The sequence below is a fragment of the Mirounga leonina genome, unplaced genomic scaffold (genome assembly GCF_011800145.1).
Source record: "Mirounga leonina isolate KUSES-001 unplaced genomic scaffold, KU_Mleo_1.0 Mir_126, whole genome shotgun sequence".
Taxonomy (NCBI): domain Eukaryota; kingdom Metazoa; phylum Chordata; class Mammalia; order Carnivora; family Phocidae; genus Mirounga; species Mirounga leonina.
The window spans coordinates 10,649,992-10,668,769 of NW_023270314.1; the positions used below are offsets into that span (position 1 = coordinate 10,649,992).

General features: G+C 46.0%; 1 protein-coding gene across 2 annotated transcripts in view; it reads left to right on the forward strand.

The window, feature by feature from the left end:
* Positions 1-18,778, forward strand: part of PTPRB (protein tyrosine phosphatase receptor type B) — a 110,891-nt gene that overhangs the window by 68,466 nt on the left and 23,647 nt on the right. For both annotated transcript variants that reach the window (XM_035002136.1, XM_035002137.1), the window contains 7 exons: positions 45-314; positions 3,718-3,981; positions 5,743-6,006; positions 6,748-7,029; positions 11,472-11,750; positions 12,327-12,476; positions 14,644-14,887. In XM_035002136.1, the coding sequence (XP_034858027.1) occupies positions 45-314; positions 3,718-3,981; positions 5,743-6,006; positions 6,748-7,029; positions 11,472-11,750; positions 12,327-12,476; positions 14,644-14,887 (1,753 nt within the window). The remainder of the gene's footprint in view (positions 1-44; positions 315-3,717; positions 3,982-5,742; positions 6,007-6,747; positions 7,030-11,471; positions 11,751-12,326; positions 12,477-14,643; positions 14,888-18,778) is intronic.

Genomic DNA, 18,778 nt, shown 5'->3' on the forward strand with positions numbered 1-18,778 from the left:
AGTGAGGGAGCCGGACAGCACTCGCTTCTCTTCTTCCTTTGCAGTCCCAGCATCAGTCCAGGGAATAATTGCCGACAATGCATACAGCAGTCATTCCTTAATGGTAAGTTGGCAAAAAGCTGTTGGTGTGGCAGAAAGGTACGAGATCCTGCTTCTAAACGACAAGGGGATCCTTCTGAGTAACACATCAGAGCCAGCCGCCACCAAGCAGCACAAATTTGAAGACCTAACGCCAGGAAAGAAATACAAGATACAGATCCTAACTGTCAGCGGAGGGCTCTTCAGCAAGGAAGCCCAGACTGAAGGCCGCACAGGTAATCTGCACAGCTCATTGTTTCGCCCCAGATCCCCCCTTGGGTGCTATTCCTTCAGAGCCTTAGGGTCAGAGGGATGACGCCACACTGGGGATGACAGCTATTTCTTGACACAATGGGGACATTCACCGTGATTTACCACTTCCATATCAGTCAGCCTCTTATTACGGGCTTCAGGCTACCCCACTCCAAGTTAGATATATTGTTAAAATCTACTGCCGCTATGATAAATTACCACCAACTTAGCGACTTCAAACAACACCAGTTTATTATCTTATAGTTCTGGAGGTCAGAAACTGAAAGTGGGTTCTATGGGGCTAAAATCAAGGCATCAGGTATCAGTAGGACTGTGTTTCTCCTAGAGACTTTAGTGGGAGATCCTCTCCTTGCCCTTTTCAGCCTCCAGAGGACACTCACATTCCTTGGCTCATGTCGTCTTCTAGCAATAGCATTGTTCCAACCTCTGTGTATGTCGCCATATCTCTTTCTCTACTCTTCTGCTTCCCTCTTCCATCTTTTCAGGACTCTCGTGATTACATTGGTCACCAACCGGACAATCCAGCCTAAGCTCCCTGCCTGGAGATACTTAACCTAATCACATCTATAAGGTCCCCTTTGCCACATAAGGTAACATATTCCCAGGTTCTGGGGATTAGGACATGGACGTCTCTGGGGGTCATTATTCAGACAACAACACTGGTCTAATTGATGAATTCCTCATTAAGGAGCTAGGTCTGAAAGGGTGGGGGTGATGCTGACAGAGACATGAAGATGAATAGGCATGCTTTGTCCTGGAAAAGCTGGCTGACTGGTGGCGGAGACAGACACATAGACAAAGGATGGCAGTACATTGTGAGAAGGACTGTATACAAGAAAGGAATGTCCAACATCAAGAGGAGCGACAAGGTCAAGTGGAATTGGGAGGTCTTCATAAAACTGACCTTTCAGTACTATCCTGAAGGATGAAACAATTCTACACATGGAGAGAAGATAGAAGGACACCCAGTGCAGACAGATTGTCCTGTGCCAAGATGGGAAGGTGTGGGAGGACCAGTGAGAAGCCGTGGGTGGATGAAGTATGGGGGGCGCCAAGGAGAGGTGAGGCTGGAGAGGCAGATTGGGGCCAGGTTAGAGAGTGCCTAGCATGCCTTCCTTGGGAGTTTATTTTTCATCTTGTAAGCCGTGAGGAGACCACACAGGGTTTTCAGCCAGAGAGCGAGTGTTTTGTAATAAAAATTTGTACCTTAAAAAAGATTAATCAGAGGCCACGGGGGAGGGATTGAATGGAGAAGAGACTCACTCATTAAGTCATTTGTCACTGAGCACCTACTGTGTGCTAGGCACCTTTCTAAATGCTGGATACCAGAAGTAAGTAAAACAAAGCCTGATGGTCATGAAGCTCATATTCTAGTAGGGAAGAAAGGCAACAAACACAATAAATAAGTAAAGAGTGTAGTAGGTTAGATGGTAGTGAATACCAAAGAGAAAATTAGATCAGGAAAGTGGAGTAGCAAGTGTTAGAGGCTTACAATTTTGGATAGTACAGTCCTCAGAGGTTTTGTCAAAAGGTGATATCTGAGTAGACATCTGAAAGAAAGGAGAAAAAGGGTTATGCAGGTATTTGGGGGAAGAGTATCCCCAAGCAGAGCAAACAGCAAGGCAGAGACTCTGAAGCAGGAGTGTGTCTGGCCTGTTAGACCGGTAAAGAGACCAGTATAACTGGAGCAGAGTGAGAACAGAGAGGGGGGATGTGGTCAGAAAGGTAGTTGGGGTCATAAGATGATTGCAGTTACAGAAATGATAAGGGTCAAAAGCTAAACTACCACAGGGACCCTGATGAAGAATAGTAGATATAGTCAAGAAATATTTCTTCATTAGATAGGCTGGCACTTGGTGTCTGAGTAGAGTACAGAAGGAAGAACAGAAGATTCCGGAGTTGCTACCTGGGGTATCTAGTAGAAGATGATGCCATTAATTGAGATAAGAGAAGCAGGAGGAGGCCGTGTCAGGGAGAAATGGACAGGGTTCAGTTCCGTACTGTGTTTGAGATGTCTGAATGACTTGCAGCGAGAGATGATCATCGATAATTGAAAATATGCCCCAAGCTCAGAAGAGTGAGCTGGAGGTAAATATTTGGACAAAAATTCTATTTAAATCCATGTCTTAGTCTGTTTAGGCTGCTATAAGAAATAATACCATAAACTGGGTGGTTTAAGCAACAAACACGTATTTCTCATAGGTCTGGAGGCTGGAAGGCCAAGATCAAGGCACCAGCAGATTCAGGGTCTGGTGAGGGCCCATTTTCTGGTTCATAGATGGCATCTTCTTGCTGTGTCCTCACATGGTAGAAGGACGAGAGAGCTCTCTGGGGTCTCATATATAAGGGCACTACTCCCATTCAGGAGGGCTCCACCCTCATGACCTAATCACCTCGCAGTGGCCACATCCCCTAATACCATCCCCTTGGGGGTTAGGTTTCAACATATGAATTTGGGGGTGGAGGGGGACATAAACATTCAGACCATCACAATGCATAAAGTGAATGAGATTGGGTGCTCAGCTTGTGTTACGGAGTATGAAAGGAACAAAGGATAGAATGATGAGAAATGTCAACTTTTAAGGACCTGGTGTGAGGAGAGGGAGAAAGTGGAAGAGGAAGCGTTTGGAGCGGAGGGAGGAGAACCCAGCGGAGACAAAGGCAGGTGTCCTGGTCTGTTCCCACTGGTAGCCCAAGACTTTTGGGGCATCAGGCAGCACCTGTACAAACAGTTTGGCAGCAGGTCATTGCTGGGGGCTCCTGATCACTTAGCCAACAGGTGCCACTGAAGGCCAAGAAGGTCATCGAATCCCAAGGTCAATCTTTAAAAAAAAAAAAAATGGCTTTGGCTTTTCCTCTTGCTTCTCTTTCCTCGATCCCTGAATCGAATCTCCTCCTTCTGCCTGCTTTCTCTTTCTTTCCCCCTTCTCTTCCCTCCCTGCTGCCCTCACCCCCAAGGGCCATTCCTTAGCTTTCAGATGGCACTCAGAGATAGTTTTTTGCTCTCTGATATAGCTCTTAGTATTAAGAAAACATTTAGTCACACAGGTCAGATTAACATTTATTTCATACCCCAAAAAACGTCTTTGAAGACAATTTCCCGTTCCTGGTTTTCTTTGTTCTCTTGTGGGTTTTGGGGGTGGTTTTTTGGTTTTGGTTTTGTTTTTTTCATTAACGGTTTCAGCATCAGTCATGCACAAAATTCACTCTTCTCTGCTTTGGGGTCTTCATGAAGTCAATATTTTCTGAAGGCAGAGACCATATGTTTTGAGCTGCTATGGAGCGTGTCCCTGTGGGCCTTGGGCCTGGGCTGTGTCAGGGGGGCGTGCCAAAACTCAGTCTCACTCTCTCGCTTGACTTTTCCAGTCCCGGCAGCTGTCACCAACCTGAGGATCACGGAGAACTCCACCAGACACCTGTCCTTCAGCTGGACCACCTCAGAAGGGGAGCTCAATGGGTACAACATCTTTCTGTACAACCCAGATCGAACGCTTCAGGAAAGAGCTCAGGTTGACCCACAAGTCCAGAGCTTCTCTTTCCAGAACTTGCTACAAGGCCGAATGTACAAAATGGTGATCGTAACTCACAGTGGGGAGCTGTCTAATGAGTCTTTCATATTCGGAAGAACAGGTAAGGCCCAGAGCCAAGCAGGAGTGTAAAGCAGGGAAATTGTCTCAGTATTCACTGGCTTTTCTGTGATGTGTCCTTTGTTTCCTATTCTATATATGATCTAGCTCTGTATGAATCTTGTGACCTTCAAGCTTTTTGACCCTAAATCAGACCTTTGATTCTGTACCAGAATAGCTTTTGCACTGGCTTCTGCTCTGTTGCTACCACTCATGGACATCATAGAGTTTGATGGAACAATGAGTCTGGCTCCTCTTTGTGCCAGCAAACTGCCACAAGAGGGTTGTAACCCACTGTGGCTCCATTCAAGCCATACCCCTTGGGTTCCTACAAGGCATGCATGGAGGGGAGGGCAGGTCCGGGAAAGGGCCGCTGCGCGAAGGACCAGGCCATGAGTGCTGAGCCATAGAAACACGGCACAGCGTGAACTGAACACAAAGCGTTGCAGGAAAAGGAGAGACAGAGAGAGAGACATCTCTCCGGGCTGCCAATGAGAAACGGAATTGACTCTTTTTCCATACTTTGAGTTCATTATCTTATTTTTCTATTCAGTTATTTTTCTTTTCTCATTTGACAATAGTTTTTGAGAGCTTTGTAGGTGGGGCACGGGGCTCACTGCTGGACTCTGACCGTGAACAGTGCCGATGAGGCCCCTGACCTGTTGAGCTCACATTAGCGCAGGGTGGGGGGGAGGGGGAAGACCGCAGATTTTTAGGGAAGAGGACTTGGGGACCCCTTCGAGTCTATGAAAGGAAGAAACAACATGTGACAGAGAGACTTGACAGGACAAGATACTACTTCAGACAGAGAAAGCATTTCAGTGGAGCCCTGCATCCCAGGTGCCCAACGGAAAATCTCAGTGTGTTTTGGGGAAGGGAATGAAAATGAGCAACAGATCCAGATCCGCCTAGACCCTGAGTAGAATTGCCTCAGTGTTACCACTTCCAGGGCGATCTGCCCCCTGCACATCTTCCCTTCTCTGCTCATTAATGTTTAAAGTTCCTCCATCAAGAGACAACAGTCTCCACTCTCCAGAGAATAACGAAGCTTACGTACCCACGGGACAGGTGCTAGTGTGACTAAGTAACACAGTGGTAGCCGTGACTGTTAACACCCTCTTCCCAAGTGAGGCTCGACCGATATAGATGTGGGTAGGAAAGAGCTGAGGGAACTGAGAGCCTACGAGAGGGCAGGTGTGGGGGGGTGGGGAGCAGAGAGACCCAGAGGGGGATGTGAGGGAGTGAGGGGCCTGGTCAGTGAGATGGGCCAGCCTGGAAGGGGACCAGTTTTAATAAATCATTTCTGAAGATCTCATTTTAGATGCTTATCAGACTACATGTGGCAAGCATACAGAAGTCACCACCTAGGGTGAGTTTTTTTTTTTTTTTAAGATTTTTATCATTTATCGGAGAGAGAGTGAGCGAGAGAGAGAGTACAAGCCACGGTGAGAGGCAGAAGGAGAAGCAGACTCCCGCTGAGCAGGGAGCCCAACGTGGGGCTCAATCCCATGACCTGAGCCGAAGGCAGATGCTTAACCACTGACTGAGCCACCCAGGCGCCCCTGTGGTGGTTTGCTTTATTTTAATTTGTACCACATCTCTAGGCCACACGCCCCTAAACCCAGGCCCTGAAATACAGGCCAGATCTGACTCTACAATGGGGACTACTCAACTATATGCCCAACATCACACATATTCTCACCTGTAGGCCAAATGCCTTTGTTACTAACTCTTGTTCTTAGTAAAGGTTTTCACTGTGTTTAAGTCCCAGCTTCCGTGAGTAACCTCAGAGGATCCAACCGGAATATGACAGACAGTCTCTGGTTCAGCTGGAGTCCGGCCTCCGGGGACTTTGACTTTTATGAGCTGATTCTCTACAACCCTAATGGCACGAAGAAGGAGAACTGGAGAGACAAGGACCTGACCGAATGGCGTTTCCATGGCCTCATTCCTGGAAGGAAGTACACGCTGTGTGTGGTAACTCACAGTGGGGACCTCAGCAACAAGCTCACGGGCGAGAGCAGAACAGGTAAGAAGCCCGGTGGCCAAAGGCTAGTATTGGTGGGACCACATTCAAGATATGGTTTTAATAGGAAGAAAGGAAATCAATAATGGTGTGCCACGTGCTAGCCCCTGAACTTGGGAAGGCACTATGATACAGTGGATAAAGGAAACAGACCTTATCCACAAACATACCACGAAAGATCTAGGAAAAAGATCTAGGTCCTTAGCTTAGCTCTGTGACTTACCCATGTGAAGCTAGGAAGGTCTTTGAGCATCTCTAAGTCTCAGTTTTCTTATCTGTAAAATAGCGATAATTGTATACATCATCATTGTGTTGCCATGGCAATGCTTCCCAAATATTTTATTTCCTGGGCATATGCAGATGTTAGTCTGTATGCCACCCTGGGGTCAATGAACAGGGCTATCTGGACATAATTGTCTGTGGACTATAGCCCTCACACCTCAGAATCTAATGGAACCAAGATCTTCACACATGTGTAACCCATTTGGGGTCCACTCCTGCTCCACAGAACCCTGGTAAGGAAACTCTGGTTATGAAAATTAAAGAAAATGTGCATAAAACATTTGAGAACAGTACCTGACACATAGTAAACACTATAGATAGGAGCTTCTATTATTAGATTTTCATTATATCTCTTCCTCCAAAGTACATTAAAGTATGTCTGACATCACTCAGCTCTCTTGTCTGCATATGTTATGGCACAGATGTGTTTATGTGATTTTTTTCATGTTCTCCTACATACAGCCCCAACTCCTCCCAGTCTTATGTCATTTGCTGATGTTACAAACACATCCTTGGCCATCACCTGGAAGGGTCCACCAGACTGGACAGACTATGATGACTTTGAGCTGCAGTGGTCCCCCAGAGATGCAATCACGGTCTTCAACCCCTACAGCAACAGGAAATCAGAAGGACGCATCATATATGGTCTTCGTCCAGGGAGATCCTATCAATTTAGTGTCAAGACTGTCAGTGGTGACTCCTGGAAAACCTATAGCCGACCAATATTTGGATCCGTGAGGACAAGTATGACATGTTTTGCTACTCTTGGTTCTCAGATGGAGGGAGGGGGAAAGTATGTGTCGCGACATCTTATTCCAGTGAGGCTTGGTTTAAATCCACATCTTTACTTGGGATTGATTAGATGTGAATTTAGGCAGAAATCAGTATAGACTTGTTCATTCCTTCAACATTAACAGCAGTGGACAATAAAGAAATTATCTCTGCCCTTATGGAGCTTGCAGTTCAGTGGGAAGTGTGAGGAAGGAAGTATTTGGCTCTATAGAAACTCATGGTAAGGGCATCTGACCCAATACAAGAGAGTTTCCTAGAAGAAGCAGCCTCCAAATCAAAACCTAAGGAAAGGGTAAGATTCACCAGGTAGATATGAGGAAAGAAGTGGAGAATATTCTAGGTAGAGAATAAAATATTCCAAGACCAGGCAGGACAGAGGAACAGGAAGGAGTTTAGTTGACCACAGCATAAAAGGTGAGGATTAGGAGAATCAGGTCATAAAATGTCTTGAGAACCATGGTAGTGACTGTAACTTTATCCTCAATCAGTTGGAGTCACTGAGGGATTTTCAGCCAAGAAATCATAATCAGATTTGCACTGTAAGAAGTTACTCTGGGTACAGTGTGGAGACTGAAAGGGGCAAACTAGAAACAGAGGGATCAGTTAGGACACATGGCTATAAATCCTAAAGATAAAAATACTTCAACAATGAAATATATATCAGTTTCTTCCCAAAGGCATTTTGGGATAGATAAAACAAACCTCAAAGAAACAAAGGTTTTCAGTATAGGAACCTCAATCCAAATATTTATTTTTCAATAATACCACTATGTGTAGTTTCTAAGATCAGATCAGATAGTTAGTGGTTATTGATGAAATATGTAGTTGAAAAGTAGAAATTTAAGCAGGTAGTTGTTTCACCTAGTCAGCAAACATTAATGTTATAGTCATTATAACTTGCACTCCACCTTGTATCCAGAGAGCAGTTTGAAATCAAATAGTTGAGTGTCAAGAGAAATAGGTGAGAAAGAACTAAGAACTTTCATTTATGGCAAGCTCAGGATGGGTTTTTGGTGGCTTATTGTGGGCTTATTGAACAGGTGTTCAATTTAGGAACTCAGTAGAGGCTGGGCTGATTAGATGGCTTCTGGAGTTCTGTATTCTGTCCTGGGTGCTGGAATCTAAGAGAGGCATCTACCAGATGGGGCATGCCTACAAGGAGAGCCACTGGCAATGTTGTGTTTTATGAAGAATGGCTGATGGAACTTTGAGGATTGCATTAGATAGGATTGGGTTTGGTTGTGGGTAACAGAAAACCCAAGATAACAGAGAGTTAAACAACAGAGTTTATAATTCTCATGTAGAATCATTCCATAATTCCGTGTCTCACACATACGCTCCAGCCACGATGAACAACTTGCAATTCCTGATCTTCCACCTTCCCACCCCACCCTGGGTGTCTGGGTTCATACTTTTCTCTGCCTGGAATGCCCCTTTCCCAATATCTTGGTGAGGGGTCATCTCTGCCAGGAAGCCTTTGCTAACTCCTACCCACCAGTAGCTCTGGAAAGTTGTCTAGCACTCCACCCAGCACCTTCTTTCTCCATTTCTTCCGGTACATTCTCCTTTCTACCCTGTATTATGGCCATTTCAGACTCCTCTCCCTTCCTAGAGGTTAGGGCTAGTGCCTAATTCACTTCCGTACTGTTCATAGTCCCTACAAGAGCACCTTGCACTTAGCAGGTACTTATTTCTTAGTGAATGGGGATATGACTGGAGGTCTTAGAAGACACGTGGGCTTGAGAGGCAGAATGGAAAGGCGAGAAAGCTGAGGAAAGAGGCTGAAGTAAATCTCCATATTGTTCTTTGAGCAAATTATCAGAATTATGAATCAGGCAGGGTGTTTCTAAAGACTTGCTCTACAGAGAAGGTGCCTTTGGGGTCCAGCTGTGGTTTGGTTTGAAGGAGTTCGAAAGATTAACAAGCCATTAATGTTTGAAAAGATACAAGTACTGCTTGCCTCAAAGTCCAATTCCCTTATCCTGAAAAATCTTCAGGCTGATTTTTTTTTTTCTCGAGATCATTCTTATCTAAACTGTTATGACTTAGCTAAATATTTTAGACCATGATATGAAACACAAATTCATTCAGTGGCACAAAGATGCCAAGTGTTTCAAAGTCACGATTGTTGAGGACAAAGAGTCCTATGATGAAGGAGAAGGTGTCAGGAGAAGGGGGTTGTATGGCAAATCAGAGCAACAGGTGCTGCTCTGTGAGGGATTACTAGGTCTCCGCATAGTTCCTAAAAGAGCGCTATGATCTATTCTGCAAGCGGGGGGGAGGGCTATTAGTGCTCCCAGCTGTGCAGGCACACAGGCCCCGTGCTTAGAGGGACCCCATACTCCATTTAATATTCTGTTGTCACCATCTTGAAATCTTAATAATGTTTTGAACACAGGGCATTGCATTTTCACTTGGCACTGGACCCTGAAAGTTATGTAGCCAGTCCAGGCTACAAGGTTTATGAACAAACATACATTTTATTTTTTTTTTTAAGATTTTATTTATTTGAGAGAGAGAGAGAGAGCACAAGCAGGGGGAACAGCAGAGGGAGAAGGAGAAGCAGGCTCCCCGCTGAGAAGGGAGCCCAACTCTATCCCGGGACCCTGGGATCATGACCTGAGCCAAAGGCAGATGCTTAACCGACTGAGCCACCCAGGCACTCCCAAACATATATTTTAATTTGGGGAGGAAGGGCAGGTGGAGAAGAGAGAAAAGGATGAAGTTTGTAGTAGGGACGATAAAGACCCAACAATGAAATGGAAGGGGTTTTTCCTATTTGGTCAAATGTAACTGTCTTTAGCCTTTTTTTTTTTTTTAAGATTTTATTTATTTATTTGACAGAGAGAGACACAGCGAGAGAGGGAACACAAGCAGGGGGAGTGGGAGAGGGAGAAGCAGGCTTCGCACAGAGCAGGGAGCCCGATGCGGGGCTCTATCCCAGAAGCCTGGGATCATGACCTGAGCCGAAGGCAGAAGCTTAATGACTGACCCACCCAGGCACCCCTAACCTTATTTTTTTTTAAATCTATCCCCATTGTATGCAGTGCTCTGTGAGCCTTTCTGATGGTTTGATGCGATTGATTAGTGCTATCTGAAAATTGTTACTGTATTTTCTGCTGTGGTTGATGAAACAATGGGCAGGCTTTTTAAATGAAGTATTTGTCAAGACTTTTGACTCCTGGAATGAAATAGAGTGCTCTAGACCCAGATTGTCAAGTTCTATTCAAGAGCCTGAAGGCTCCTCAGAAATTCGTAGGGACAGGGGACAAGGCAAGGGAAGTCTTAGGGAGGTCACCCCAGCATAGCACCCCTGACCCCCAAGGCACACTTAAAACACAGGACCAGAGCCCCTCTGACTTAACATATTGGGGAACTGAGAACTTTTCTTTTTTAAATGGCTCAGCCGCTAAAATTCAAATTCAAAAACTACTTATGGAAATCATACAATTTCGCTTCATCGGATGTAATTAGAGATGTAGACCACGTCGCTGGTTGGGGAGGCCTAGAGTTTGGTGAGTAACCTGTATGGTCAGGTCAGCTAGGTGCTTTTCTGTCAGACTGTACCTCTTACTCCTTGTGGAGTCACTCACACCCACTCATGAGATCATGACTGATCTTCATTGAGTCCCTACTAGGCCAGGCACTCTGTCGGGCAGAAGAAACTGACTGACCACGAGCACAGGGGGTGGAAGAGCATGGTGTATACAGGGAACCGTCAGCAGTTTAGGTGCCTGGAGGATGGCATGTGAGCAGGGAAGGCAAAAAATGGAAGAGGGGGAGAGCCAGGGCCTAGAGGGTGACAAGGAAGCAATGACAGGTCTTAATTTTCTCGTAGAGCTAGCATTTACTGAGCAATTACTATGCCAGGCGTGGTTTTCTAGGTGGCTGTGCCTGGTTCAACTCACTGACCCATCACAGTCCCCACAGGAAGTAGATACTCTTATTAATTTTCCCACCTTACATATGTGGCTGCAGACACGGTAAGTAACTTGCTCAAGAAGCCACACCTGGTAAACAGAATCTGAATTCAGACAGGCCGAGCTGCCCTTTTAACCTTCTGGCTGCTCAGCCCCACCTTCCATCTGACTTCTGCCCCTTAATTTTAGTGCCCACGCTAAATTTAGTATTTGTGTTTCCGATCACATTGGCACTGGGTGATTTTCTGAAGGGACAGCATTTTAATTGTTAATGGTTCTCAAAGTGTGGTCTGGGATGCAGCAATTCCTCAGGAGATCCCTAAGAATTTTTTTTTCCTTGAAAAGCCATCCAAATAAATCTTGAGAATTACTGTTGTAGATCTCAGAGCACATTGGGCACAAAGGAAATGAGGGAAAAAAAAAAAAAGTGTGTCTCCCAGAGTTGTGACGTGTCTGTCCCTCTCTGTCCTGTAGAGCCGGACAAGATTCAAAACCTGCACTGCCGGCCTCAGAACTCCACAGCCATCGCCTGCTCTTGGATCCCTCCTGACTCTGACTTTGACGGGTATAGCATTGAATGTCGGAAAATGGACACTCAGGAAGTTGAGTTTTCCAGAAAGCTGGAGAAAGAGAAATCTCTCCTCAACATCATGATGCTCGTGCCCCATAAGAGGTACCTGGTGTCCATCAAGGTGCAGTCGGCCGGCATGACCAGCGAGGTGGTGGAAGACAGCACTATCACAATGATAGACCGTAAGTGTTTCTGGAGGTAATGCACCGAGCGAGCCCGGCTCCACGGCGGCCTGTACCTCCGTGTGCGCGGGCACACAGCTCACCTCCCCGTTAGCGAGGCTCGTGGTCACTTGCAAAAGGGAACCTGAAAGCCTCCAGGATGCGGAAACGTTTCTCCGTACGTAGGTGAAGCATCCCGGCAGCAAACAAGTGAAATAAATGATCTTCGAGTACTTGAATGAGTTAGTGTTTCAATACATCACTTTGCCTGATAGAGTTAGAGCTATCGGGGAGCTTCTAGGCAATTCGGTGCTACAGCTTCAGGAAATCCTGCTAAGGAGCCGCCTCTTTCATTATGTTTAACGTGCCTCTGGCAAGTCACTTCCTCTGCCTACTTCCCTCCAGGAGAGGAGGAGGAGGTCTTCTTGATTGCAAGTTTCAAACACAGACGCGCATGCGCCACGCACACACGCACACACGCACACACGCACACGCACATCCCGATGTAGGTGAGTGGAGACCTTCATGTCACTGATGGCTGTTTATGTGGAAGAGCAGAGTCCTGACTCCCCTGGGTTCCTTCTCCATCCTTTTCAGGGCCCCCTCCTCCACCTCCACACATTCGGGTGAATAAAAAGGATGTGCTAATCAGCAAATCTTCCATCAACTTCACTTTCAACTGCAGCTGGTTCAGCGACACCAACGGAGCTGTGAAATACTTCACGGTGGTCGTGAGAGAGGCTGAGGGTAAGTGATCCCGGATTCTCTGCTTCATCAGAGGTCACCGTGGCGGCTCTGTCTGTGACAAGTTTTGATGAGTAGAAAACTCAATTTTGATAGACTTCTGCCCTATCTCCGCTGGATGCTGGGAGATGTTACAAAAACCTGCTCAAAGGCTCTTTCAGCAGTAAAGCCTGTTATTCGCTGGATTTAACTATGAAATGGGTGAATAATAACACTAGCAACTGCAGCAATAGCATAAATACCCATCACGTAGAGAGGCTTTGCGATGTGCCAGGCTTGTTGGAAGAGCATGGATTCTGCAGTGATTTGCACAACCTTCACTGCTCATTCAGTGCTGATGGCTACTTTTTGGTTCTGCCATCAAGCAGCCGGATGCTTCAGTGTCTTCCCCGCCCCAGTCTCCCAACACCTCAAGGAAGCACGCGCTTCCAAACCACCCACCGATTCACAAAAAACATTCAAGAGCTAAAAAGAGGGAAAAGATGATCCCGAAAGGTGTTCTTCCTTTCTCTACTGAATTTTCAACAGTAAATTTCATTTTCTAGTCGACCAAATTATTCCATGTCTACCTAATTCCTACGGGCCAGGCAGATAACTAGGTAAGAGTTGTAACAACGTTGCATACAACCTCAAGTATGATTTTTTTAGAGCTTCTTCTGTCAGCATTTGTGAAACCATCTACAGGAGTGTCGCATTTGCCACTGAGATTTTGTGCCCTATTTCTCCAAAACAGATGTGTGTGTCTGCAGTGACATCATATATTTGACGTGTCTTATATTTTCCAAAATTGTTTAAGGTGCTACACATCCCTGGCTATTTTAACCCATTTGTGGGCAGTGAGAAACTTTACGCCTGACAAATGCTGGAGGGGTTCCTAGGCTAAACAGTATTTTAGTCTCACGGGGTATCTAACAGTCCGTGTGCTTTGACATTTTATTTAATTGTACTGAAGTTGGTTATGCATAATTAATTAAATAATGTCAAGGGTCAGGGGTGCATCCCAGATTTCCTTACATCTCATAAATAGATATATTGACTTATATCTACAGATAAGGATTTAAGAGAGAAATCAACAAACTATGCAGTGATTTTTAGCTTTAGTGAAGATAATGGTTTACTACATGAGTGTAAGGCAGTGACCAAAAGGAAGCCATACCCCGGCAGGCAGCCTTGTGTTCTCCAGCCTTGTGGAGTTCAATTATTGATGTCCGTGAAGATGGGCTGTGCTCCCCTGGTGATCTAAGATAGCAATCCTTCTCATATAAATGTCTTTCATAGCATATGTGTTCATCCTAAAGGCAACATTCCTTTTCAGTTACTGCCAACAAGGTAATATTTCCAAGACCCACTCATTGTGAACATATTTTGTTAAACAAGAGTCCAGATGTGGTGAACCCCTGCAATACCACCCCTTGAAGTGCACTGTAAATGGAATCCTATCTCTATAATATTTACCTTCCTACTTATGCTTTCCTCCAGCCAACATCAAAACGAGTTTGCAGTGCCAAAACACACAGCAGGCTGGGTGGACAGGGAAGAGTTCTGGGAAGCGTGCTGCACGAGGGGCCAAATTCGAGCCAGGATTAAACTGTACTCAAGATAACAGAGAGCTGTACACAGAGCCACAATCAGACTGGGTGTGGCACGTGGAGCGTGCCTGTGGGTGACTGCTCTGGCCTTGAACTTGATTTCTCTTATCTCTTCCTTATTTCCTAGGTCATCGGGATTTCCTTATTAGCTCAGCTACAATGGTCATTGGCAAGGCAGAGAGCTTATTGAGTGGGTTGACTTTCACAGTGGGGAGTGTCCAGCTTTCTCGGGTTCTGGAACACATTTATCGTCTGATGCAATGAGTTAACCGCTCAAACACACATATTTTATTTCCTAGAAAAATGATGGGTGTGTGTGTATATAAACCCATGTAGGTGTGCGTGTATAAAATGTTGTATACACATAGACTCTATTTTTAATTTTTACTTTAGAAGAAGTGGACTGAAACTAATTTCATTAGGAGACTTTCACCGCATCCATGAAGATCAAAGTGTCTGCCCTTTGGACCCGACCGGAGATGGTGGGAGAGAGGAGGCAGACTTAGAAGCCTAGGGAGAGATCCCTGAGGTCACTGAAGTCAGGAGGAAGTCAGTGGCTCACCGTGGGTTTCTCCCTGCAGGCAGTGATGAGCTGAAGCCGGAACAGCAACACCCTCTGCCCTCCTACCTAGAATACAGGCACAACGCCTCCATCCGGATGTATCAGACCGATTACTTTGCCAGCAAGTGTGCTGAGAGTCCTGACAGCAACTCCAAGAGTTTTAACATTAAGCTGGGAGCAGAGATGGAGAGCCTGGGTGGAAAATGCGATCCCAACCAGCAAAAATTCTGTGACGGGCCGCTGAAGCCGCGCACTGCCTACAGGTTAGAAGCATTACCATCATTTTGCAAGAAGGGACATGCTGCAGGAGCGGGGGCTCAGCTGTCTGGGTGCCTGATGCGTCTGAGCTCCTGTAGATTACTACCCAGCATTACGACAGTGCTGTGCATGTTCCTGGGTAGTTTATAAAAGCTGTGTTCCTGCCTCCATTCACAGGTAATGTGTAAAGAAGGCCTTCGGTGTTGTGCAAAAGCTCCAGTTCATTACACGAAGACGTGAAGTTCCTTAATAGATGGTTCTTTCTCCTCAAACTTCTTTAATACAATTCAAACAGTTTATTTACCATGTTAATGACTGTGAAAGTGTCCAAACAGAAAGATGAAGTTTAGGGAGACCCAAGAAAGATAGGGTTTCATCTTCTACTTCTAGTGAGGGCTGACATTACACTTATTTATTTATCTTCTAAGGCATGAAAAGATGAAAGTGCTCTTTGGTCCAGACAGAACTCTCAAAGGCAAAAGCTCCCGCATGTACGGGAGTACCCTTTCCTCCTGCTAGGCTGACAGATGAGAAGGAGCAGCCATTTGATTTGGCCCCAGGAAGCGGTACTGAAGCCAGCAGGCCCTTCCCGCCACTGGCATTGACAGTGCCCTTGGTCTGCACTGTGCTCCCCGAAAGCAAGTGTAAGCAGAGGTACACAGCATCCCCAACCAGAATCCTCAAGAAAAAGAGAATCTCGGCTGCCATCTTGGATATAAGCTGTAGGCATCCAAGATCAGTGCTTCTGCAGAGGCTGTGTTGTCTCTCTTGGGTGTTGGCAGAGCTGACATCCAGTCAGTACGGCAGCCAATCAGGTTCTCTGTGGGCCAGGGTCTATTCTGTTTAGTCGGTGCCCAGGGCTTACTGACTCTTACATATTTTAAATATCGCCGCTGAGTCTCCGCAGAGACTTTCCTGCAGGCTCCATAAGGGACGATGACATGGCATCACACCTGAGAGCATTTTCAGCCCCTCCCTGGAATCGACGTGGGCAGGCTGACAGTTTTCCTAACCCGGAGGACTCACTTTGCAGGAGCTCTGTAGCTACGCCTCTGCCCAGGGCTCACCACAAAAATGCTATTGCTACCCCAGCCAAGGTCAGCATCTCCAGAGGAAACACGCACAAACTTAGTAGTGATGTTTCCTTCAAGAAAAGACCCTAGGAGCCTACCTGAAGGAGGGGAGAGCTCAGGGCAAAGGAGAAAAATGTAAGAGAGAGCAGAATGAGGGAATCCTTCAGTTTCTATAAGAATCAAGAAATGCCTCAGGTCCTGGGTCACATGGGCTCAAGGAAATTTGAGCAAAAGTCTCCCAAAGGCTCTATTTGATTTGTGAGTTAGTCAGTGGAGGCTGTTTTTTGTTTGTTTGCTTTCGGAAAGAGAGGGAGAGAAGATGACTCCTTACTTCATTTAAGAGAGGGGCAGTGAGAAGCTATAGACGGCTCCTGTCGGCCTCGAGCCCACCACTCCCGGGCACCCGCCTTCCCATCCCTAACAGCTGCCCAGGCCTGGGAGATCCCACATGGAGTCCAGGTGTGGCCACTTAGCCGTGTGACCTCGGAAATGGCATTTCAATTCCCAAACCCTCTCTTCTCTCATCTGCAGAGGATCCCTCAAAACTGGTCATGTCCCTTCTAGATGAAGGTCTTCCAGTGGTCCCCATTCACTTCCAGGAGTAAGTGAAGATTCCAGAGCAGGGCACAGAAAGCCCCCACCATCGGCGTCCCGCCTGCCTCTCCCGCTTTGCCTCCCACCATCTGCCGCAAGTACGCCCTGCCTTTTGCTCCCCTCACTTCCTTTAAATGTGACATACCTCTCTTATACCTCTGAGCCTCTACACATTCTTTTCTATTTGGGATGCTCTCCCCTCCCTTGACTGGCTGGTGCATCCCTTCATACACCTCAAAAGCCAGCTCAGCCCTCATTGAGCCCCACATTACCCGCCCCCCGCCCCCGGCACCCGTCAGCCCATCAAGCTGCACTGGGCAGGTGGCCCCCACTCCGTTTCCGCAGCAGCGCTCAGACCCTCCATCCCTCCAGTCCTCTACTCACCAACATCTTTTAGCTCTCTGACGAGGGTTACCTGCCCTCTTCACTAGACTACGAGAGTTTGCAGTCTAATAGAGGAGACAAAACAATATGACAAGTACCTGGCCCCCAAGAGGCGCTCATTCGATATTTGTGAAGAAAGAAGGGAATGAGCCAAGATGCTCTATGAACAGTTACACATTCTTATTATACCTTAATCAACTCAGGCCATACTTACTTGCTTTCTAGAACACAACTCTCCGATATTTCTCCACATTTGGTTCAGTCCCGTGAAAAGCATGCCGGGCAGATAATGCTTGGTAAGAGGAGGCCTAGCCTTTCAAAGTAGGTGGGGGAACCTCATGCTAAGCGGTGTCCTGTGTGGCTGCTGACCCCGAGCTTAGTGCAGTCAGAATTCTGCCTCTCTCAAGATGACGATTGCCACAGTGACCCTCGATGCTGTCAGGCATCTTTTTTTTTTTTTTTTTCCGGAGAGAGAATAGGTAGACAGGAGAGAACACGGGGGGAAAATAGGATTGAAAAGAAATGGGAAATGCTAGGTTTAGCTGCTTTGCATATTTATTATGTCAACGAATGTAATGTGTTCCCAGTTGTTACTGGGTTCCTATTACCTGGGTGTATAATTAGCGTCATTCCATATAGGAAGAGAAAGGGCAGATCATGATGGGTGGGAGGCAGTTTGGAGGTTAGCAAAGTGCTGATCTGGTTTTGTTTCTCTTCTAAATAGAATAGCAATGTGACCACGAGCAGGTAGTCAGCTTCTCTTGACCTCATTTTCCCCAAATGAAGGAAATTGAACCACATGGTCTCTAACTTTGTGCTATAGATATCTGATTCTGGACACATATAAAGTTGAAATCATTACTATCATATATCTGTTTATTAAAATAATCTTATTCAGATATATATACACAGAAGGCATCTGTAAAATATAGGCAGAAATGTTGAAGGACATGAGGGTAAACAAATGCTGTCAAGGTTCAAAAGGCTTCTTGAAGGAGGTAACGTTTTAGCTGAGCATTAAAAAGTAAGGAAGGATTTGAAAATATGGAGAGAGGGACAGAAGGAGATTCCGGGTGGAGGGAAGAATGAGAGTCCAAGTGCAGAGGAAGAAATACACAGACTGTTTAGAGAAGAGCAAATAGTCCAGTTTCAAATTGTGGGGAGAGCATGAAAAGAGGTAGCAGGGAAGACAAGCCCAGGAAGATAGGGGATCTGGAAGATCTGGCACAGGATCGGGGTGGGGGGGTGCGGTGCTAAATGCTGAGCTAGGGAAGTGGTGGTGGTGTCCATTTTTGGAAAGGGTTTAAGAGCAGAGTTCCTCTTGATCCCACTAAGTTTAAGGTAATCCTCTACTAGGTCATGATCTCCTTCCTGGGTTCCTAAAGGTCCTTATTCATTGGCATCCATATTGTATTTTGGGTTTTGCACCTAGAATTTCAGAACAGAACATGTCAATGTTGTTGTATCCAGGGCTTTTAATTTATAAATGAGGAAACCAAGGCATAAAAAATTTTAGGGGCCATTTATCTAATCAGGAACAGACTGCTAGCTAGACCTCAGACCCTCTGCTTCCTAGCCTGGGCCCTTTTTACCATCCCTCCCACAGAAGTCAGAGCTGTTAAACCAAAACTAAGCTGAGAGGAAATAAGAGAAAGAAATCTGGACTAGGATTCAGAAAATACAGAGTTTGGTTTTCTTACACCAGCTTTCTCTGTGATCTTGAGCAAGACACGGAATCTCTGCAAGCTTCAGGTTCCAAATCTCTGAAGTAATATCATAAGCTCCCTTGTTACATGGGAGACACTGGAGATGCTCAAATAGAACCATGTTTGTGAAAGTTCTTCC